Source organism: Callospermophilus lateralis, chromosome 1 (assembly GCF_048772815.1).
Source record: "Callospermophilus lateralis isolate mCalLat2 chromosome 1, mCalLat2.hap1, whole genome shotgun sequence".
NCBI classification, from domain to species: domain Eukaryota; kingdom Metazoa; phylum Chordata; class Mammalia; order Rodentia; family Sciuridae; genus Callospermophilus; species Callospermophilus lateralis.
The window spans coordinates 194,676,105-194,700,447 of record NC_135305.1 but is presented as its reverse complement, the minus strand read 5'-3'; the positions used below and the strand labels follow the sequence as shown (position 1 = coordinate 194,700,447).

The 24,343-nt window shown below is 41.4% G+C and overlaps 1 protein-coding gene across 3 annotated transcripts in view; it reads left to right on the top strand.

Moving 5' to 3' along the window:
• The window catches only part of Gadl1 (glutamate decarboxylase like 1), a 455,087-nt gene that overhangs the window by 257,393 nt on the left and 173,351 nt on the right, over positions 1 to 24,343 (top strand). The window contains exon 1 of one of the 3 annotated variants that reach the window (XM_076868717.1): positions 24,161 to 24,275. The exons of 1 other annotated variant lie outside the window; for it this stretch is intronic. In XM_076868717.1, the coding sequence (XP_076724832.1) occupies positions 24,239 to 24,275 (37 nt within the window). In that variant the 5' untranslated portion in view covers positions 24,161 to 24,238. Of the gene's footprint in view, positions 1 to 24,160; positions 24,297 to 24,343 lie in introns of those variants that run through there. One more of the 3 variants, XM_076868711.1, reaches the window with a different exon arrangement.

Sequence of the window (24,343 nt, the reverse complement as noted above, 5' to 3'; positions counted from 1 at the left end):
TCCTTCTTTTATACTTTTTCCCATATTTTTATTGGGACATTATAACTCTACATAATGGTAGCATTTGCTGTTACATATTTGCTTATGCACACAATGTAACAATACAGTTTGGTCAATATCATTCCTCAATATTTCCCCTTTACCTCCCCTGCAGCCCTACCCCATCTCTCAGCCAGGGCCGTTAATTCAGAAAAACACCAGCAAGGAGCAAAGGGGGATTGAGAAAACACGAAAAGAAATACATTGAGAGAGAAAAACCTGGGGCTAGGTGGGACACTGTTCTCTGATGGAGAAACAATGTCCCAGAGCTAATACAGCACGTTTATTATATAGGTTTTTATTATCAAAATGTTATTTGTGCGAAAGTTTCAGCAAAGCATGTATCTGAAGGACACAGGATTGGCAAGGCAGTAGGGTCATCTTATTATGCTCAGAATTTCCTATCCCTGAAAGTTGGTGACTAAGCTCAAAGTCCAGACTGATGCAGCTCTTCACCTTTGCATGGAGACTCCTGGCCTGGGCATCACCATAGCAACTGGGCCACTTGACCTGAACCTTTTCACAAGAAGTTCCCAGGGCAACGCAGCCAGAGAGACCATGATTCAAGTCACCGCACTCCACACCCTGCTTCCTCCTCTGGTCTTTTTCTTCTACTCACTGATCCTATATTGATTTTCATGAGCTCTGTCCCCCACCCACATGCATGCACCTTTCTTTGGGAAATGGTTTCTTTCAAGTTAATAGAGCCTGAGTGTCTTTTTACATTTTAATGATGAGGAGCCAATAAAATGGGCAAGTTGAAGACATAGACAGGAATGGGAGTAATTAAGAGTATGCTGTATGGAAAGGTAGAAAAGGCTGTAACCCAGAACACAGGAAGGATTAGCCATAGGTAGGACCAGCATGTCTTCAACTGTAACAGGAGGGAATGGAGAAAGGATGGGAAGACAGGCAAATTTGGAGGCTGACAGCAGGAAAATGAGTGAGCTCTGGTTAGTGATTTCTTTTTTTCCCAAGGAGAGGAGAAAAGGTGACCTATTTTCTCATAAGTACTTGTGGAGGGCCTACTTTTGCCCACACTCTGCTGAGTACAGTGAACAGTAATAAGGAAAGATCAACATGGGCACAGCCCATGAGAAGCTTAGAAGCTGGTGGGGAGATGGTCCTTCATCCAATGATCCTATCCCAAATGGTAAATGTCCAATAGCACTGTGATTTAGAGGAAATGCGGTGTTCTGTATGGATGTTTGATTCTTCTTCAGGTAGAGTTGGCAATCATAGAGAAGTTCAGAGAAAAGCCCAGGAAAAAAAGAGCACAGGGAAAACCTTGAGTGGGTGTGAGCAAAATAGTTTCTTAGCTCAGAGAACACGATATAACTCGTTTTGGAACAGAAGTTTGCCATACCGGAGCTGAGCCTGACCTAGTCACTGCCTGGCCAATGTTATGGGGCAGACTGCTCAGAAAACATACCAAGTCCATTTTGTCTGAATTGGAGAGTCTTTATTGAGCAGGCCTGCTAGCGACTGCTCCCCCTAAGACCCGTAACTGTCTCTACAAGGAACAGCCCCGAGCCTCAGCATTTCAGGATCTTTAAAGGTAAAAACCACATCTGGGTTGACGTAGCTGCAAACAGTCAGGGGTACAGAAGTTGAATTGAGCAGTTAGCGAAACAATGCAATGGGCACGTTGGTATTTCCCACGGGACTTTCTAGATTGGCATAGCAGCAAGCAAGCAGAAGGGAAGTGGGTTAAAATGACCCTAGTTGAATATAAGTTAGAGAATGGTTACATCTAGACAGTAAATCTCTGACAGGGTACATTGTCCAAGAAAAATGGAAACCAAACAGAGAAAAATTTTACATTGCATAAGAATTGCTATTTTATGTTGCCAAACATGCTATGCTGAGCAACTATTGCTATCAGAGAATAGTGGAATCCTATGGAGTTGTTTGATGATCTTTCAATGAATTAGCATTACCAGAATGTTCAGAACATGGAAGAAGCCTCTCTTACATGACATGGAGTCTCAGGGTAAAATGGAGTCTGGTCATTGCCCATATAGCCTGGCCCATAACAGCAAGAGATTGCTAGGTTTGTCTAACCTATCAGGAGATAATCCAGCTTTGCTATTCCTCTCTAGAGTCCTTTCATTGCCACCATCACCTTTCCCATGGAAAATTTCTAATTACTTTGAAAAAAATGTTACTTGGTAGCAGATATGATCTGGGACTCTAATTTGCATTTATAAAGTAAAGATAACATCAAAAACTTAAATGAAATACTAAACTCTATAGCTAAGAGAGAAGCTTTACTCACTTTCTAGAACTTTGAGATTCTGTAAGGTGAATGCTTGTCCCTTGCTATTTGTCCATCTTAATCTTTAAAAAAAAAAAATGATAATCAACAGTTTAAAGATCTGGAGCCTAATTTGTGTCCTGACTAACTATTTGACTTTGTCATTTACCATCCTATTCCTAGATTTCCCTCTCATTGGATTAGATGAGCTTTCTGCAGTATGATCCTGCCTATTACTTTTTTAGAGGATTTTAGAAAACGTCTAACTTTTTTAGAGGATTTTAGAAAACGTATAACTTGATTTTTTTTTTAATTGGGCATCAAGCATTTTCTATATGTCACAATAATTTGGTAGGTTGACTAAATGTTGATTTAATTACTAAGCTCGTTTCTCAGCCATCATTTTCAGGAACATCTCTTACCACCCTATTATGTTCTCTACCCTTGATGTGTTTACTTTCTTACCTTAGCACATTATCTGCACTTGCCTTCCCCACATTTCTGCCTCTTCATTTAATACAGTGACTACACTTGTCCTTCTTTGAACAGATGATTTTTCAGGGTGCAAGTTACAGTTAACTATCCTTAAGCAGAGCCAGTGTTTCAGAAAATTAGAGACCTCATTATTTGGAAACATTAAAATGAGCATTTAGTTTCATTTGCTCAAAGACTCTTGAAAAAAGGGGCATTGCAGGTCATTGGTTGGGAAAGACGTTCAGCCAGATGGATAAGCTTCTTGTCATGTGCTTACTTGGCTTACACTTCAGTGCTTCCAAGGAAGAGTCCCAGAGAATAAAAGCACCCCCTCTACTTTGACTTGTGCAATCAAAATTCATAAAAAATTTATTACAAATATGAATCACCTGTAATTTAGTAGAGACAAGGATAAAATGAGCATTTCCTCACGCGAGATCCCTAAAGCAGGAGGCTCCTCGCCTGTCTTCCTCTTGGCTTGAGTCCATGTGCTAAAATTTGGCAAAATCATCTACATAGGGAACCTAGTTGTCTACTAGGTTCTACTTCCAAGTAGAACTATCTCAGGTCCTAAAGAGCTTTTAACGACAGTGAAAGAAACACAGTCATCAGAGCATTAATGGTAGGTTCTAGAATTAGATAAACCAGGTTTATAATCAGTGTCCCATCATTACCTGCATATGAACCTTGAGGAAGTTCCTAAACTTGCTGAGTCTCAGATGTCACAAATAAAAGAAAAAGAATGGTGGAATCCTATGGAGTTGTTTGATGATTCAATGAATTAGATTACCAGAATGTTCAGAACACTGAAGTAGAATATTGAAATTCTGTAAATGATAACACATTGGTTTTCACTGTGTATCATTATCTCTTAGAACAATCTTCTAGGTGTCAGTTCTATAGGGGCTACCTAGGCATTGACTGGTCCTGTTAAGGATGAGTACACACCAAGTTTAACCAAACCTGTGAGAGTCATACTTTGAAAATAGAATATTGAACTATGATTTTGAAAAATATTATACTGAGAGGTATTATTAAAATATTAAACATTTTGCCTATGTCTCCCTAAAATTGTATTACCTAGAATTATAGGAAAACAAAAAACAAAGATATTAGATGCTTGGACACCAGAAAGAAGTCCCCTGGGATGTTATGAAATTTCCTAATTTGTTTCTTATGGCTCCTGTTTACTAGAGATGTACTACAACCAGTCATTGCTGAGTACCCTGGTGGGTATGTTTAACAAGGCCAGTGACAGGGGTGTCATTTGTCTCATAATCCCTTTTGTTTATCACCACTCTGACTCCCAAAGGAGTAGATATTGATAAATTAATCTCTTTTCCGGGGTAATGTGTTCTATACTCTTGTTTGGTTCTTCACTATAGATTAAGACAGAAGCTAATTTAAAAAAAATAAAAAGGACTCCACACACCAAACACATCAATTAGACATTGCTATTGATCCTGAGATAATGTCAGCCTTGCATGAGTAAATGAAGTCTATTTCTGAAGGATCTAAGGTTACTCTGTGGCTGTTGGCAGCCTCAGAGCTTGAGGGTGGTGTCTGAAAGTGAGACCAAAATTGCTCCCAGGGTAGGTGTGTGCCAGAGCGGTGCTGAGGATTGTCAGAATGACGGACAGCAGGAAAAGACCAAGAGAGAAGTTGGGAGTAGGGAAAAATGCAGGGCAGGGGTGACAGTGTCCAAGGCATGAGAAGGGTGTGCTCAGAATTTTTCTTACTTATATGTCCTAGAAACAAAGGGACTTAGATTTGAGACAGTCTTGGGTTTTTTTTTTTTTTTTTCACTTCTACTAATAAAACCCAGTAGTGCTCTACCACTGAGCTACATATCCAGCCCTTTTAGATATTTTATTTTGAGATAGGGTCTCACTAAGTTGCCAGGGTGGCTACAAATTTGCTATCCTTCTGCCTCAGCCTCTCAAGTAGCTGGGACTACAAGTGTGTGCCAGTGTAATTGGCCAGGCTTGTGTGATTTTACATTCAAAAATTTTAGTGCCTTTTTTTAATATAATGAGAACTGTTGTAGTTCTTACCCCACAGAATTGTTAAGATTAAAAATATTACATACATAATGCTTGGATGGCTTCATATTTGAGTAAGTGTTTAAGAAATATTGGAAGTCAGGCACAGTGGCTCATGCCTGCAATCCCAGTGACTTGGGAGACTGAGGTAGAAGGATCATGAGTCTGAGGCCAGCCTGGGCAATTTAGTGAGACCCTGAAATTTAAAAAGAAAAATGAAATTTAAAAAGAAAGCAAGCAAGAAAGAATGGTGACCTGGCCCCTAGATAGAGAAGGATTATTTTTTTTTCAGAGGTCATTGGTAACTAGAATCTCCAGATGGACAGCTGAGATGAATCTAAGGGATTAGCAAAAGCACTTTTAGTGGAAGTTCGGGTCAGATCAGATTCTGGAAGAGCATGAAGGTAGAAATTAAGAACCCAGGTTAAGGGCCTCACTGACGTAGTTTGGCCGCAGAAGTCAGATTCTGAGCATAGAGGAGCTTCTGAGGCAGTGGATTTGGTATTGCCTTGGGGATGGTACAGGTCCAGTGGACTGTGAAGGGCTCATCCTGCCCTTCTGGAGACAGAGGAGTGAAGGCAGGTCAAGTTGTATCCTCCTTCAGTGTAGACTCACTATTTTCCCATTCTTCTTCCATCTCAACTCGCACTACCCTTATTAAACCTCCACCTCACTCTAACAGGTGGGAATGGATTTTGCTGATTCTCCATTGCATGAGCAATAAGGGCGTTTGTTTAATCATTTCACCCAAAGAGTAATCCAAGTTAGGTGGTTTCAGGTTTTATGCAGTCTCTCTAAAATGCCATTAACAACTCACCTCATGGTGGGTCTCCTAGGATATTTGGAGACACACACACACACACACACACACACACACACACACTCTTTCTTTTGCATCTTCATGCATCTTCAGGTGTCATATACTCACACCAGTGGCCATGAGAGGAGGGAATCAGCAGGGACAAAAAAAAATTTTTTTTTCCGCCGTGATACCCTGTCTTTCTATTTAAGAAGTGGAGTTCTTCAGCACACTTCTCCTTACATTTATCAAAATCCCTAAAAATCTAAGGTCCAGGTGAATAATTAGTAACAAAGACTGAGATCATCAACAATTGTTTAAAGTGATCCTGATTGGCACCCTGGGACTAAGGTCCACTGTCCCTGTGCTGAAGATAATCTCACAACCTGTATCAATTGAGAACCCCAAAGCAAACAGATGACACATCCAAATGAGGATACTTTGGGGAGGATGAATTAATTATGAAGATATAAGGGACTAATCATGAAGATATAGCTTAGGGACTTAGGCAAGTCTCATAGGTAGTATAAAAATACAGGTTGCCAGCAACCCTGGGTCAATAGAGTGAGATTCTGCAAGATACCAGAGGAGAAAGGTTTCAGGAAGTCAGCCACCTTGACAGGAACAGCAACTTTCCATCAAGGAACAGAGCAAGGGGAAAAGCAAGAGGAGCCTGGAGAGCTTTACCCTCCCCTCCCTTTATTCTCCACCTGGACTCCTCACTGACACACAACCAAGAGCCAAAGGACTTGGGGGCTACTGGTGCAGACAGTAGGGTAGAGAAAGATGGAGGAGACAAGCTCTCATGGGAAAAATGGGGGAAACACAGCATGCCACCTGAACACAAAGACAGATTCTGTTTGCAGGGAAAAAGATGGTGTGTGCCCATGGCAGACCAAGTGTTTGCTGCATCAGGCTAAACTCTCCTACTTTCCCAGTGGGAGAAAATGTAAGGGTCCTTGCTATTTATTCTCAGTGATATGCAGCAAAGGGTAAGGAAATATATCCATCAGGCATCATATCACAGCCTCTTTTACTACTGTATTTTGTCAATGTTCAGATGCCATAAATTGTACTGCATGCAATCAATTTAATAACATCCTCTCAGGTGAAGGATGGATGGAAGGAATGTAAGGAGAAAGGAAAAGGAGAGGGAAAGAGGACATGACATTAATTATAGCTATCAGTGGTATGTGGAAACCTTCATTTCTAAGACATTGACATATGAAGAGGAAATATGTCAGGTACTGCACAAGAGATTTTTAGGGGAGTGAAACTATACTGCATGATTCTGTGAGGAGTATGGACTCATAACATCATATATTTGTACACCAGAAGAGTAAACCCTGATGTAATTATGGTTTTAGTTAATAAAAATGTATCAGTATGGGTTCATCAACTGTAAGAAATGGACCACACCAATGCAAGTTAATAGTAATAGGTAAATTGAGTGGAGGGGCTAAGGAGAAAGGGTGTATGACAACTTTCTACATTCCTGTAAGTCTCAAATTGCTCTAGAAATAAAGTTTATTAATTAAAAATTTATCTAAAGGAAACGTATTTATTATACCAATCTTAAAATGCTCTTCACTCAATGACGGTGTAGTGGGTGTGAAAATAAACCAACCCAAGCAAATAGATACAGGAAATATGTCCTCATATGACTGTTGTGATAAGCACAATGTTATCTCATTTGCCGAACTTCACTAATGCAATTATGAAAGACATCATCTCCTGGTTATGCAAGACAAAACAAAAACAGAAGCAGATTTTTTTTCTTCTTCTTCAAGACCTTAACTTTGCTTTGTGAACAATAATGTGAGAAGATACAATAATAGGTGGCCATACCTTTGAATACCTCATTTTCCTGAACATTAATCAGACCCTCAGTGGGATTGTAATTAACTACAGTATAGGCAAACAAATGATGTCTGTGGGGCAGGGCCTGCCAGTCCTTGAGAGTGTCCAATTGAGTTTACACTTCAGTCCACTGAGGTGCCAGCTCTCGATGTCTTTCTGTGAGCAGAATTCCATGACTAAAATTGATGAAATAATTTGACTGCAAGATAGGGGGCAGGTAGTCTCCAAGATGGCACCCAATAAGGGCATTCTCCCACATTCATAGCCTGGTATCATTCCTTCCAGGGAATCTGTGGAGGCCCTACAATTCTCTTTTGACTATAGAATACAGCAAATGACAAAACTCTTGCAGCTTCCGACTGAGGCTCTTCCAGTGGGCTCACTCTGAAGGAAGCCAATCACTATCTGAAGTGTAATTCCCCTGAGACCTGTCTCAAGTACTCTTTGAAAATGTACCAAATAGTAGGGTGACATCTTTGTAAAACATTGGAAAACTGTTTTTGTTTACCTGATTTCTATTCTGTATAATAAGCCACTTATAAATTCAGTGGTTAAAATAAAAATTTCTTTTTCTTTCTTTTTTTTTTTTTTTTGCAGGGGGGCAGCTACTGGCTATTGAACTCAGGGGCACTCAACCACAGAGCCACATCCTGAGTCCTATTTTGCATTTTATTTAGAGACAGTGTCTCACTGAGTTGCTTAGCATCTCACTTTTGCTGAGGCTGGCTTTGAACTCATGATCCTCCTGTCTCAGCCTCCTAAGCCACTGGGATTACAGGTGTGTGCCACCGCGCCCACCTAATTTATTTTTCTTGAATGGGTTAGTTTGTTGATTAGCCTCCACTGAACCATTCTTGAAAACTCTTAAGAGAGTCACAAGGAATGGAAGCTAAGCCTTGAGCTTGGACACACAGATCCAAGATGGCTTCCTCCATCATATGATTGGCATGTCAACCAGCAGGGGTGGCTGAAGAACTAGGAGCTGGCCCTGCATCTCTGCCTCACCCTGCTGTCTATCCCTGCTACCTCTCCAGGTATCTAGCTTGAGCTTCCCTATAGTATAGCCATTTCAAAGGAGTGAAACTCAGACTGAGGGGTTTAAAAGTTTCAGGTAGAAATCTGAAGACTCTGTTTGAGCTTGCCTGCATGTGATATGACTTCTGACACATTCTATAGTCAGAAGTGGATCACAAGGCCTGTCCACATTCACTAGAGAGAATGATACCAGGACATGAATTGTAGGAAGCTTGGTTCACTGGGGACCATTCCTGGAGACTAACTACTTCAGAAAAAAAAAAATAAAAATAAAAAAGTTAGAGTGCTCCTGTTTTTCTCTACTAGTGTTTTCTTTTGTTTTTAGCAATCCTCCCAGATTCTTGTTAAGTAGTTAATTCAGATGCTGATAACAAGGTGACTGTTTCCTTAGGCTTGCAATGTGCCAGGTACTATCCTGAGGATTTTATCTCTCACAAGCATTTTATAGTACACAATAACTCACAAGTTTTTACATGTTCACCCCCATTTGGCTGATGAGTTCAGCCCTGGAGAACAACATAACTGATGTCATTTCATGAGTCACGGATGCTCCCATGTATAGATTCCACCTGATCCAACAGATAGCATCCAGATAAACATGTTAAGTTCTCACCATTTCTAATGCTTTTGTTTAAACGACATGAGAAGCCAAGACAGTCCTGAGATAAAAACCAAAAAGAAACTGCCATTTAAGCAAAAAGGGAAGATGTTGGAATTCACATCCAGGAAAAAAAAAAAAAAAAAATCTTGATTTTTCCTAAGGGATGCACAACTTCCCATCATAAGCCATGCTTGACATCCTACCCGCTTTCTTCTCCTTTACCATTCTGTTTGCTCTTCACAAGGCTTGCTGCCAGCAGTTCCCAAATCTGGATATGCATTAAAATCACCTGGGGAGCTTTTTAAAAATCCCGATGCCTAGGCCATGCCCAGACCAATTAAACCAGAATCTCTGGGGTGGAATCAAGGCATCAGTATCTAATAATTCTTCTAGACCCAGGGAATCCAGTGTGCAGTAACTAGGATAACCTCCACTCTCATCATTAGGAAGAAGGCATAGTTCACCAAAACCACTAAGCTGTTTAGTGTTACTGTCTTTTGCTTTGGCCAGCTCTTTCTGTTTGTTAAAGGCCTACTCTTCTTAGAAGGAGAGGGTCACTACCTGGCAAAGTCACATTAACTTCACACAACTCTTGTTTAAGCACAGACCACACTTCCCATTGCATGTCAAACTTCTTTTGTTTTTTGTTTTTTTTAAGAGAGAGAGAGAGAGAGAGAGAGAATTTTTTTAATATTTATTATTATTTTTTTTTTAGTTTTCGGCGGACACAACATCTTTGTTTGTATGTGGTGCTGAGACTTGAATCCAGGCCGCATGCATGCCAGACGAGCATGCTAACACTTGAGCCACATCCCCAGTCCCTGCATGTCAAACTTCTATTGTAGCAGCATCTAAAACACATTATCTCTCTGGTCTATTCACCTTACTTGGTCCCTCCCCTGTGTTTGTACTTCAGTACCCAGGAATCATATTCCCATTGAAAGCAGTTAACTTTTTATTTTAATATTTTTTTAGTTGTTGATGGACCTTTATTTTATTTGCTTATTTATATGTGGTGCTGGGAATCGAACCCAGTGCCTCACATGTACAAGGCAGGTGCTCTACTGCTGAACTACAACTCCAGACCCCAGTTAAGTTTATTTTACTCAGTTCACAGCACAGTGCTTGGCACATTGTACAATCTCAATAAATGTTTGTTAACTCACGGATCAATGAATGAATGAATAGATCAGTAGAAGAATGAATGAATGGATGGATGGAATTTAAAATCTGCTGTTTGCATTTGCATGTTTGAGGGCTAGCATTAGGGGCAGACTCTTATTCTTGGAGACTGAATGAAGAATGTTAGAGTTGTTCATTTGTCTATTAGGCACTTCTTTCTACCTTCAAAGGAAAAAGAGGTGGGGAGAGTCCTGGTCAAATTCCTTATTCCCACCAGGGTGAATTGTAAGAGGTATAGTAGGCTGAATAATGATCCCAAAGATATTCTTATCCTGATCTTTGGGGACATGTGAATGTTTCCTTCCATGGCAAAAGGATATTACAGGTGTGATTATATTAGAAACTTCCAGATGGGGAAATTCTCGTGGACCTTCTGGTCCCTAATTGTAATCACAGTTCTTTTATGAGAGAGAGGCAGTGAGAGATTTGACTGTAGAAGAGAAGGAGGAGGCAAGCTGAGGACTAGTTGAAACGCTGACTCACTGGCTTTGAAGCTGGAGGAAGGGCCTGGCCAGGGAATGCAGGAATGAAACTCTAGCAGCTAAAGAATTCCCCCTCTAGATCCCCCAGAGGGAGCACAGCCCTGTCAGCAATCTGATTTTGGCCCAGTGAAACGGATTTTAGATTTCTGACCTCCAGAATCATGAAAGAACAGATCTGTGTTGCTTTATGTCGCCAAGTGTGAGGTAATTTTTATAGCAGCTCGAGGAAATGAGTATAGACTGGGGCCATGATAATTTTGTGACTTCTCAAAACCTTGGGTAAGGTGGCAGTTTCTTTAGTCTAGAGAGGTATTTGGGGGCAGTTAAGCACCTCCCAAAGAGAAGCATTAGCAGAAAGTGAAAGTTGCTCCTATAATGGGGTACAAGTCCCTGCGATTAGTAGCAAACAGCAGTGTTCCTCTAATCAAAGAGCTTGCTAATACTGCACAGAGACACTGTGTTCTGTGTATTGTCTCATGTAATATTTACAATAGGCCCGCTGGGGTTAAAAAAAAAAAAAAAAAAAAAAAAAAAAACTTCCAATGAAGATATGCAAACACAAGTCACACCACAAGTTCTAAGTTCTATTGGAATATTTGGGGGAAGAAATTCCATCCATTCATTCATTCATTCTTCAAGAACAACACTTCATAGTCTCTTCTAGGTATGGAAGATGAGACTTCAAGATAAGGTGATTGTCAGAAAAGGTGGTCAGAAAGATATCCTGAGCGAGCGCTTTGGAATGAAAGAATTCACTTCCCTCCCTTTCATTTCAGTAAAGTCTGCTCCACTTGGGTATGTTGCATGACAGACTGTAGGACAAATCAAAAGAAACCTAAGGGAGGGAAGAGTCGCAGAAAGTGAGGAGAAAGAACAGAGACCACTGGAGGAAGAGAGTAGGTGACTTCCTTCTGGATAGTCAATACACTGTTGGAAAGCATTTTTTGTACTTTTCCAAGGACAGGTGGCCACGGATGAGATCTAGGCCATGCAGAATCTCTTCTCTACCTGGGTACTCCTTAAAATAATTTCATATGTGAGAAGTGTCTGAGAAGACCCACTGCAATCTCTGTGCCAAGCATAAGCTCTTCCTTGCTCCCATGGGGTTGCAAGTGAGGCCAAGGGGCACAAAAAGTTCTAATTTACCATTGCTTTTCAAAAAAATATTAATCATGCTGTCTTTAATCCAATATATTAAAAACTTGGATCTTCAGCATGCAGTTACAATCCAAGACACTAATAATGACATCTTTTACACTGTCTCACAGTAACTTTCTGAAATGAAGTATGCATTCTACATTTTGGGTGCATCTTGGATTAGACCAGTCTCATTACAGCTTCTCTGTAGCCACAGGCACCTGTGGACAAGCAACTCTGATTTTTCACAAAGTTCATCCTCCTCTTCTACACAGACCTTCCCTTTGTCGAAATTACATTTAAGAACTCAAATACCTGAACTCCATGGTTGGAGTGCAAGATATGTCATGCTCTCTTGTCCCAGGGCAGTTTGTGAAGCTCTTGCAACTGGTGATTTTTTCCCTATTACTTAAAGGTAGTGGTAGACAAAAGTTCATAGAGATGTATAATATTATTTTTAAAAACTTCACCACTCAGCAACATTAAATATTTTGATGAACATACTACTTAATCTACTGGTTACAACTGACTGAGCATATAATGGTTGGATGAAATCTAATAATTTACCAATAAGGACATGGCTCAGAAAACTTTGGAGAGTCTATTTTTAAATACGTAGGAAGCAATGAATATTATGAAGTAGATATGTTTAGCAGTTAGAGTCCTGGCAGGAAACCAATGTCACCATAAAGTCAGAACAATGGAGAGATTAATAAAGTAGTTGTTTTCAAAGTGCCAGCAGGCCTTAGGGAAACCACTGAGGAAGGGTGCAGCATCCTCACACACTGGCGACAATGGGGATGATCCCTTGGTCATCTCTACCTGCCTGAAGGGCGAAGGCAGGGGTCTAGTTACTGGAACTCAGAGAAAGTAGCTGCTGGGACAGGGCTTCCTGGCAAGAGCAGGGCTAAGGGGTCACAGCCAGGCTGCAGAGAAGCAAAGTGCCATCCAACTTGCCTTTCTTCTCTGAACTTCCACCAGTGTTCATCATTTGGCTGAATCAGGCTGGACACCAGAGGGCAGGGAAACCCAATGGGATGGCCATACAGGCCAGCTTGGGAGCCTCATACAAGTGGAGAAGAAGGGAAGGAGACTCTGAGAGGACCAGTGGAAAATACCCAGCACAGTAAGATGGGGTGACCCTTGGTGACAAGTGGAATGGTGCTTCCTATGGCTGATGCCATGTGACTACTGTTGTAAGTAGAAATTTTTCAGGAGCATAATCTTGAAGTTTTTATTTACTTCCCCTTAAATACATCCAAAATTGAGGGTTTCCATGGATGTGTGTTACTGGCAACCTCAAGAGCAGAAGAGCAGATAGAGAGAGAGAGAGAGAGAGAGAGAAGAACATCCCAAAGCTTCAATCTTGCACTACAAAACTTAGTGAAGAAAGTGTTCTGAGATTTCTAATGCATTGCAGAATTGGCCTCCTTACTTCATTTCCTCAGCAGGTTAGCTCTGGTCCTCCTCAGATGGCAAATTCCTCAAGGCAGGCTCTTTTTGGGCAGAAAGATGCTAAAGAATCTCCAACCACTCTCTTTTCTTTTCTTTTTCCCCTTGGTGCTGGGGATTGAACCGAGGTGTACTTTACCATTGCCAAGACCCATTTTATTGTGGATACAGGGTCTCCCCAAGTTGCCCTGGCTGACCTCAAACTTGTGATTTTTCCTATTCATCCTCCTCAATCACTAGAAATTCAGACCTGCACCACTGTGCCTGGCAACATCCACAGTCATTTGCATGGTTTACAGCAAGGGTCACAAATGCAAACACATAGAAGCAACACACCTCACAGAGTCTTAAATACATTGCAATGGATGAAGACTTATTAAATGCCAGGAACTGTTTTAGATAAATCAACCCCTCTGCTTATGGCAGCACCACGAGAGGAATAATTATTACCCTCACTTTTCAGGTAAGAATACCGAGGCACAGAGTCATGAATACAGAGAACATGTTTGTCTCCAGCTCATTGTAATCATGTGGTAATAATAGAATGACCCTGTATTTTTTTAAGAACTTGAAAAATTTTAACGTGAACTTTTCCCATTAAGGGAAAAAAACTGGCAACTCTTTAGAAACTTTAAAAACATTATGCAGGCCTAAAAGGATACCTCTTTAGTCCAGTTATAGCTTCAGAGATCCCATTTGCAACTGCAGATCAATGGTTCTACAAGCCTTTTAATCAACCAAGCTCCAATGTTTTTAATAATAAAAAGAAAATATGAAGACCCCGAAAAATTGAGAAGAATCTGCTCTGGATTGGGGGGGGGGCAGGACAGAATTTGACCATGTTGTCCCCTGCCTTTCTTCAGCCTGAGACCCCAGGACATGGAGAACCTGTGCCTCAACTTGAGCCAAAAGCCAGAGTTCACAGTAAGTCAATTCAAAGTTGCCCAGTGGGGAAAAGAAAAGCAAGAGGGACTCATCTGCATTGCACATTGCAGGTCAGACACCTGGCTTTTCTTTGCAATTACCCTTCTTCATGTAGAGTTGCCAGGAGGAATCTAATTTCATCTCCAAACATCTTTTCCATTACTTTTATTTATGTAAAGAACCATTATTTGGTGCCAAGTACTCAAGTTGAAATTGTAGACCCTCGACCCCTTTGGAAGAAAATATTTGGTTTGTCGAGCCCATTTTAAGTTCTGTTGTTCTTGTTTTTTGTAATGTCAGGTTTAAAACCAGCACACATGGTACTGACTCTGCTATAAATATACCAGAAAAAATTGTTGCACATCTCTGAAAGTTAGTTCCTACACACACATACACACACACACACACACACACGTACACACGTCTCTTTTCAACTTGTTCCCTCCCCATTTCAAATAAAACAGCAGTAGCAATTAAGGCAGAAAAATGAGGAATTGGGGTGAAAGTACTTTCAGAGTCAAAATTTAAGAGCAAACATTGTTTTAAAATTCTACATTAGTTCCAGCTGGCAGCCCATTCTGTCCTCACTGTGAATTTTCCTCAAGAAGCATCAGGGCTATCCTAACCAGACCGCATGGAAGTGGAGCTGGGAAGAAGGGCACAGCCACCCTGGAGGTTTCAACCTACAGAACATTGGTTCTGAAAGTGTGGTCCAGTGCTCATCCACACCAAAATTACCTTTCCAGAGAATGGGCTTGTGTAAAATGCAGAATTTGGGGCCCTACCTCAGACCAACCCCATCAGAATCTCTGGGTTTTCAGCAGTGGAATTGGAATTTTAGTACATTTCTCCAAGTAATTTGTGAGCATTCCATAAATTGAGAACCATTATGGAAAAGGGCGTGGAATAAAAATAATGTGTCCACACGAATTGTGTATTTACCGTGTACTAGGAATTCTCCTCCCTGGGCGGATTCATTCACCACTCACCCTTGGAGGAGGCAATATCACCTCCATTTTTTTTTTTTTTTCAGAACAGGGAAATGAGGCATAGAGAAATTTAATGAATTTTCCCAAACTCATAGACCTGGTTAGTGGGCAGAGATGAGAATTGAACTCAGGGAATGTAGATTGAGAAGTCAGTCTCCTCACGCTTTCTCCACAGCCTTCTCACATGGCAGCCTTCTGGTTCAAGCCTGGTTAGAAGTGCAGGTCCTGGAATTGACCTCCTAGATATAATTATTTTATGGGTCCTGGGGAGGCCCTGGAGCCTGCTGAGCTTAGTCAGCATCAGAGGGAGGGCTCTTGTGCTCCACCTGTCCAAGCCTTGAGAAGTGCTAGGTTTCCCTCAGGACAGCTCTTCAGGTCAACCTCCCTTCTATCACCCTTCTCAAAGCCGGCCTGTGGACTCTTCCTCATTCCCAGGCAAAAAAAAACAGCTTTACTTAGAACAGCATCTGGAATTTTCAGCCTCTCTCTTTTCCCTAGGCTCTTCCCTCTCCCTACAAATATGTTCAAGACTTCTCCAGTCTAAAAACTAACACAAATCTGAAATGCCACAACTGTGGCCTGACTCTTGCCTTAACTTACACATGCGACTCTTATAATCAATAGGCCACCTTTGCTATTTGTACTCTCACAGACCCTGAGATCACTTCTCACCAGCCCTTTACTATTCTAACTTCTGGTCATCACCATCTCGATGTGGCTTTAGCCAAGGTCATCAGTGGCCTCTTAATTAGAGAATCTCATGTATATTTTCCTTGGAGGAACATATCAGGGTTTGGGGAACTTCCACTCTCCATTGGCTTCTGTTGTTCTAGTCTTTTCTATTTCTCCAGTTGTCCCCCCCCCCCCACCTTTTCCTGGATCCTCCTCTGTTAGTCCCTTAAATGCACAGGTTCCCTAAGGTTTTAGCCTGGGTCTTCCTGTTCTCCTTCTGGCAACTTTAGCCTTTCCCATGGCTTCATCAATCATTTATGAAATCTCTTGCTCTTTGGAACTTCAATAACTTACGTTGGATAAATCTTTTTGAAGTTCCCACAGTTGTTTCAAACTTGCCTTAAACAACTCATTATCTATGTCTCTCCCCAAACATGCTTTTTGCTGTTTATTTTTCAATCTCTGTTGACAGTTTCATTATGTACCCAGTCTCCCCAAATCAGAGAGCTGCTCAGCTCCTCTGTCTTATCTCCCCCGCGTTTAATGTAAATTGAAAATGCCTCCCTAGAGTCACACTATTGTCACAGCTCTTGTTCAGGTTTGCAAACAGCCTCAGAACTGGTTGTCTGGCCAGACTCAGTGGCTCACCCCTGTCATCCCAGTGGTTTGGGAGGCTGCGGCAGGAGGATCACAAGTTCAAAGCCAGCCTTAGCAACTTAGCGAGGCCTTAGGAAACTCAGTGAGGCCTGTCTCAAAACAAAAAATAAAATGGGCTAGGGATGTGCCTCAGTGGTTAATCACTCCTGGGTTCAATCCTTGGTACAAAAAAAAAAAAAAAAAAAAAAAAGGAAAAGAAAAGGAAAAAAAACTGGTCTAACTTCAGTTCTTGCCTATTCTCTTTCATTTGCCACCAGATTTTTTTTGCCCCCAAACAAACAAAGCTGATAATACTGTTGAGTCTGCAGTAAACTTGCAAGCTCAAATCTCATTACTTTGACTGTAAGATACAACTTGATCCCAAACCCTCTCAAGTCCCAGGCACTCTGTTCACTTGCTCCCTGTTCTTGCCACACTACACTGCGGCTGGTGCCTGTGTACTTCCAGCCATCTCTACTTGCACAAGAGATTCATCTGTTATAATTCTTTCTTTTAACTTGTCTTCACGTAGTCAGCCTCACCTACTCTTAGCAATTCCATCTCCTCCTGAAAGCCCTGATTTCTCCAAGCAGACCACTGTGCTCCCCATGCTTTGTCTGCTCCTGTGTTCAGCTCACCCTCCGAACTGGCACACATCCAACATTTCTTAATTTCTCTCTCTCTCTCTCTCTCTCTCTCTCTCTCTCTCTCTCTCTCTTTAAAAATATTTTTAGTTGTAGACGGACACAATACCTTTGTTTTATTTGTTTATTTATATGCAGTGCTGAGCATCCAACCCAGGGCCTCACACGTGCAAGGAAAGTGCTCTACCACTGAGCCTCAACCCGAGTCCCTTAATTCTCTTTTTACACCACTGTCTCCATCCCCAGCTCAGAGCATCACAAGGCCAGAAAGACTCATGTCTGATCCGTCTTTGGGACCTTGCCACCTGTACATGGTGCCTCTTCACTGAATGATTCTCTCACTGACAACAAGTGTTTCCTAGATTTCACTGTCACTTACTTTCCTAAGGTCTGTTAAGTTTGGTTTGAGAGTCTCTGAGGTTGGTTAGGTATTCTCTGGCAGTGGAATTTAGGGGCCCCTTGAGAATTGTAAGACCAAATGATTAGTGATGGGAGAGGATCCTATCCACTAGCTAGTGAGTGAGGAGTTGGATGGGGGCGGTCATTGTTGCCCAGGAAGACCATTTCCCTGGCTCAACTTCTAATGGACAACCAGGATGATCTGGTGTCTGATCATTTTGTAGGTAATCTATAGAGCCCACCTCCCTCCAAAGGTCAAGAGACTCAAATGTTAGTTACTATAAGCATTTGAGTCTCTGAGCTGCCCTCCCATGGGCCTGTAGTGTCTGTGGCCCTATCTTACCCTATCAAATCCTTGGTCCTCTCTGTTTCTCCAGCCATCCAAATATTTGCTCTGTAGGCTTAGCCTAGGGTCTGCCAACTCATAATCCTGAATGGGTCAGGAGGTGGGTGTGTCAGGGTACTGCTGGAGAGAGCTGAGGACAGTGGCTACTTTTTAGTTTTATTCAATTGATGCATTCAGAGAAGTTGGGCCTAGTGTCACCAAAAGATTCTGATTCTGAAAGAGTGTCTGGGAATGGGGATTTTTAGGAGAAATAGATTAGCAATTGAATATTTGAAGGTAAATGTGAGAGCTCAATAAAACCTGTCTGTAGATAAAATTCAACCTGTGACTAGCCAGTTTGTAACATCTGACATAGGCCTTTCTGTCATTAAAAAAAAAAAAAAAGTCTTTTAGGGTTTGCCTCCAGGATGGCCTACACATTACCTATCAAATTTTCATCTCTTCTTGGAATCAAAGAACTCTCACACCATAATGGAGTATCTAGTTCTGGCTTCATCTATCTTTACAGCAGTGATGACAATGTTTAAGATTTTCTCTCATGGGCTATACAAGGAGAAACATAAAAAGCAGGTAACTTCTCCAAAATTCATCTTGTAATGTTGGGTCATTATGGCAGAGGGATTATGGATACAGCTCAATGCTGGATCCCTTCTCCTAAGGACAACTTCTCTATTTCAGTAGTGACCTATATCAAGGTTTCAAGCTGTATGTGGGGAAGGGATTGCTCATTTCAATCTGAGTAGTAGTAAGTATAATATAATAAATTACTAAAAAAGTGAAATAAAAAGACACACAAAACACAAGCCCAATTTAATTTTTGCACCATTGGTGTCAACAGGCTAAAAATTACTCTGTCATAATGCTATAAAGCAGTGGCTCTCAACTGGGATTGTTTTGTCTTGGGGGGCCTTTAGCAATAAATGGAGATTTTGTTGTTGTTGTTGTTGTCAACTGGAAAGAATTTGTGTTGTCAAAACTGGGAGGAGGTGCTACTGGCACCTAGTGGTAGACGGTGGGGATGCAGCTACACATCCCACAATGCACAGGGTGGCTCCACTGCCATCATGGGGTCCAAGATGTCAATAGTACATAGATTGTTCTACTGTGACACTGTCTAAATGATAACCCTGAATTGTATCCTTATCTTTCTTGCGTCAGTTATGAGCACTTCCCAGATGAGCACTGGACTGCAGACCATACTCTTGAGAAGTCACGTCCCAGAGATTTTGCTACTTCCTTTCTGATTAGGCCCAAGGTGTAACTTTAGTGGTAAGAATTTTCAGAAAGGCTTGTGTTATTATTAACATAAACATTTAGACACTAGTACTACCATACTAAAAGACGTCTAGAATACAAGTGTAAATACCCTCTGATTGCCCTATGGCACCTCGCTGACCTGCCCAACACTGTCGTCCTTCTTGAGTAGCAATATTTTAATCAACTTGGCAGGTTTTACCACATTAATCACTGTTTTTATTTTTCACCACTAGTCAATATTTCTTTTTGAAAATAGAAATTTCAAAGTTCTTCTCAAGACTGAGGAAATGGGCAGGAGACTGCTAGGAAATCTATATGTGTAGTGGTGGCTTGTGTGACCCCAATGATGGGAGAACTCTGAAAACCACAAAGAGGAGGGATACCCCATTTGGCATCTGGCCATTGTTTCTGAATCCAGCTCCAAGTCCTGCAGATGCATTCATATAGCACCTCCTTCTGCAGGGCCTCCTCCTGTTCTGGGTTTGGGGGCTTCAGCAGTGGAAAAGGCAGACAGAGGCCCTGCTCACAAACAGCTCTTCCATGCTTTCTTCTGTTTTTTTTTTTTTTTTTCCTCTCTGGTTTTACTCTCCTTGCTATCTTTTAAATTATCATTACAAATGTGAACTCATATTAATTGTACAAATAAATGGGTTTCACTGTGACTTTCCACACATGCATATCCAGTGTTTGAATCCTCTCCACCTTCCCTGATATCTGGTGTTGCCCTCTCTTCCTGCCCTTTGATCTCCTTCCCCTTCCCTGAAAGTTCTTCTTCTACCTTAGAGTTATCTTTTCTTTTGTTTTGTTTCCACATATGAGAGAAAATAAGCACTACTTGTCTTTCTGAGTCTGGTTTATTTTACTTTCTGAGTCTGTCCTCCAGTTCCCACCATTTTTCCTGAAATGACATGGTTTCTTTCTTCTTTATAACTAAATGATACTTCATAATGCATATAAACCACATTTTCTTTATCCATCTGTCCGTTGAGGGGACCTACGTTGATTCCATAACAAGACTATTATGAATAACTCCACAATAAACATGGGTATACAGGTGTCTCTTTTCTATGCTGATTTCATTTCCTTTGGGTATACACTCAGGAGTGGTATAGCTGCATCATATTACAGTTCTATTTTTAATTTTTTTTGTCTTTGATTTTTAGGTGGGGTACTGGGGATTGAACTCAGGGGCACCTGACCATTTAGTTTTTTTCAGCCCTATTTTGTATTTTATTTAGAGACAGGGTCTCACTGAGTTGTTTAGCACCTCACTTTGGCTGAGGCTGGCTTTGAATTCTCTATCCTCCTGCCTCAGCCTCCCAAGCTGCTGGGATTACAGACCTGTGCCACTGCACTCAGCTACATTTTTAGGGTTTTGAGGAACCACCATTACTGTTTTCCATAGTGCCTGTACTAGTTTACATTCCCACCAGCAATGTGTAGGGTTCCCTTTTCTCCATAGCCTTGCCAGCATTTGTTTTTGATTTTTATAATACTCATTCTGGCTGGGGTGAGATGGAATCTCAAGGTAGTTTTGATGTGCATTTCCCTGATAACTTGCCATCTTTAACCTGAATTATTACAATGGCTGGTCTCCTCTTCTGGGTCTTACCCTCCCCACTCCCCTGCCTTCCAGTCATTTTCCCTAGTACCACCATCTTTCTCTTGAGTAGGTCTTCCAATACCTATAGGAGAAAGTCTAAGTTCTAAGCATGGTCTTGAAGTCCTTGAGGCCCTAGGCACTGATCCCTGGACCACCCTCATCTCTGGATATCCATCTCCTCACTTAACCCTCTCTAGGAAACAGCACCCTAGATATCATGATTTTGTCCATATCAACACTTTGCCTCTGTCTGGGAAACCAGTATTGTACCTCATTTTCCCAATCTCATAAACAGACCAATTTTTTTTTAAATTTTTCAAACCCTGGCCCAATTATTACTTTTTTATGCTAATTCCCAACAGTAAATGTTCTATAGGCACTGTGCTAAAATTTGTTTCATCTGTTCTCTACAGTAAGCCCACAAGTTAGGTATAATTTTTATTTTCCACTTAGGATTAAGGAAGTCAGATTCAGTGTAATTTTGGTAATTTTCCAATGGGATTCAAACCCAGCCTGAGACCAGGGCTTTCTTTCCGTCTAACCTCTTCACATTCCTCCTCTCTGGGGAAGCTTCTCTATTGCCACATTTCCCAGGTGAAGAATATTTGAACATGGTGTTCATCAGACCTCAAAGACTGGATTCTTAATCACTGATTTTTTTGCCTATATGCTGAGCTTGCCAATATAATTTTCAGACTCATACAATCTTCGTGCCTTCTTGATCAGTATGAATAGTAGAAATGTCCTCATGGGAATGCAAGCTCATGATCTTCTTTCATCTCTTTCACTTACTGTCCAGTAAATGCACATTTCTTAATTTCAAGTAAATTACTCCAGTGGTCAGTTCTGCATGGAGAAACACTTTTTCCTTCTCTTCTTGAAAAATTCTAATCCCTTAGAACATTATTAGAGAAATCTGTTACTGGGATGAAATAAGTTTCCAGAAAAAGTGTGTGTAATATAGTAGGTGATCAACCAATGTTGAATTAATTTATGAATTAACGAACGCTGCTCTCCCTGAAGTCTGGCCTGGCTCTTCCTTAAGGGTCATTTGTGTGTCCTATCTTTTTACAGAAAGTAGAATCTCCTTGGTGGAGAATTGTGACTTCCTGATGTAATCTGGTTTACTATAACACCAACTGGCCGCTTTTGTTGTTCAAAGAACACATTTTTCTTTGAAAGGTTTGGTGAGAATGTCTTACCACAAAGATTGGGGAAAGAGCATTTGCTAATGGGTGCAATGTGGTATAGAGACAGGGCACAGGCTTCATAAATATGGAGTCCATTCAGATCATAGTCCTGAAACTCTTCACCTCTGTGTTCTTCAGCAAGTGACTTTGGAGCTTCAGTTTGCCCATCTGTAAAATGTGGACAGTAGTAAATCCTGTTCTTATAAGGATTACAAGAGGGAATATACGAAAAGCACTTGGCAGAGCTCCTAGATCACAATATATGTTGTCCGCTCTTATTCATGAAATTTCCTAAATATTTCACACTTTCCACTTTAAGTTAGAAGCATTTTTTTAAATTCCCTATGTAGAATTAGCCAGTCTCTCTCTAAGGCTCAAGACCCCCATATCTTTCACAGAACATAAAACATCTGAGGAAGGTAAGCTGGTCCTAAGCCTGTCCCTTTTAACTCTGAGGATGGAATTTTTCTTCAAATCCTTAGTGCCTGGCACAGGGAAAGAATGCAGTCACTGAAGAATAAATGCAAGAAAGAATATAATACGATGCTTTTTTAAAAAAACAGGAATAAATTTGTTAGTTGAGATAACTCAGTAAGAGGGGAACTCACAGGGCAGGTTCTGGTTGTCTGTCTAAGGAAGTTTGAATGGCATATGCTCTGCTTGGCAGGGAGGTGGGAGGTGGCAGAGAGGAAAGCCCTTGTCCATGTTTGTAAATGGACTTTTCTGTAATCAACGGTAGCCCTGGCAAGCTCTGGTTTGTCTCACACAGTGAAGTATGTAAACTAACAGCAGCTGACATTGGTCACCATTCTGATCTGGAGTGAAGGGTGTTCACTTATTGTAATGCTAAAAGAAAAAATTGAAAACATTCCAGAGTGTACCCCTACTCAGTATTTTTAATAGAGTGGTGAAAGGTTAACTCCTACAATTTTTAATTATGCTCCTTTTTATTAGATTTCCATACTTTATTCAGTGTAACTTGATACAAAAGAGTAGATGAGAAGAAGATCTCAAATTTATAGCGCCTTTCTAAAATTTAACTTCAACATTCCTGAGGAAACTATATATTAGAAATAATCAATAATTATTTGGGAGAAAAACTCTGCACTCTCTTTGATGTTGTGGACTTTACGCTTGCCAGAGTAAGTGATTAATTCACCATCAAAAAATAATACTAGGCTTTGTCAAAAGTAAAACAGGATTTTTTTTTTTTTAGTTCAGGGATCTAGATTACAAATGCTGTTCCATAATGTACTTGTCATAAATGTGCTTTGAAATGGCATTAATCGATCCTATCATTTCAATAGCCTCAGTCAAAAGCCCCTAAGAGAATTTAAACATAATATCTGTTGGAGGAATGACTAAGTAGTGCTCACCGATCAAACTTAAATTTACAAAAGGAACATGACTGAAACTAAACTTCTGGGGACTTGCAAGTGCAAATACAGTGTTGGGGAAATTTTAATCCTTAGAGAAGGAAAACATTGAGCCATTCTAATTTATCACCTCCTTTGGCTCTTTACAGTCCAGTAATAACATGCTCACCCCATTCCCTTCTCCAAACTTAGAATTTTGCAAAGGCAAAAGGCTGAAATAGGATCAGGAAAGGGATTCAGTTGCAGAACTCTTAAATGTCAGGGCAATACTGAATGAATGGGTAGCAGATCCTGTTCACTGCAGCTCCCCTAAAATAGGTCTCCTGAGCTGGTGGCCTGGAGCAGGCATCATCATATTTAGCTTGGGGCTCCTCCGGCCAGATCAGACCCTGCAAGGTGATTACTCCTAAAAGCTAGATTCTGGGACAGTCACCAGGCCAAGGCTCAATCTCTTGTCCTTCCCAGTTCCTACTCTAGAAGAGCTGGTAGAGGTGTTCTCGTTCCACGGGTGTCCAGAAAACTTATCCACACCCTTGCAGACTGTTGCCCCCTCCTTCCCGGCAAGGACTGAGGAATCCTGACTCTGCATCAAGCTGGTGGCACAGCCCCGGCGCTCCAAGTATTAATAGAGAGTCGCTGGCTCTGGAGGCTGGCACTGGAGGCTCGGATGGCAAAGTGAAAGCAGCGCCAAGCGCTCCTGTCCTGGTCCCTCCCCTGGCCCTGGCCTGCGCCTCGACGGCCCGGTGCACCTGCGCGTCCCGGAGGAGGCGCTGCCTCAGCAACCGCAGCCGCCGCCCAGACTAAAGCGAGCAGCAGCCGGGAGTGCCGGACCCGGAGCCGCGATGAGCTGCGACTGGGACAGCCAGGGCCGGGTGGACGGTAACGACCTTTTAGGCGCGGGTGCGTTTTTGTCCTTAACCGCCCTAATTTCTGGGTTTTCATTTCCC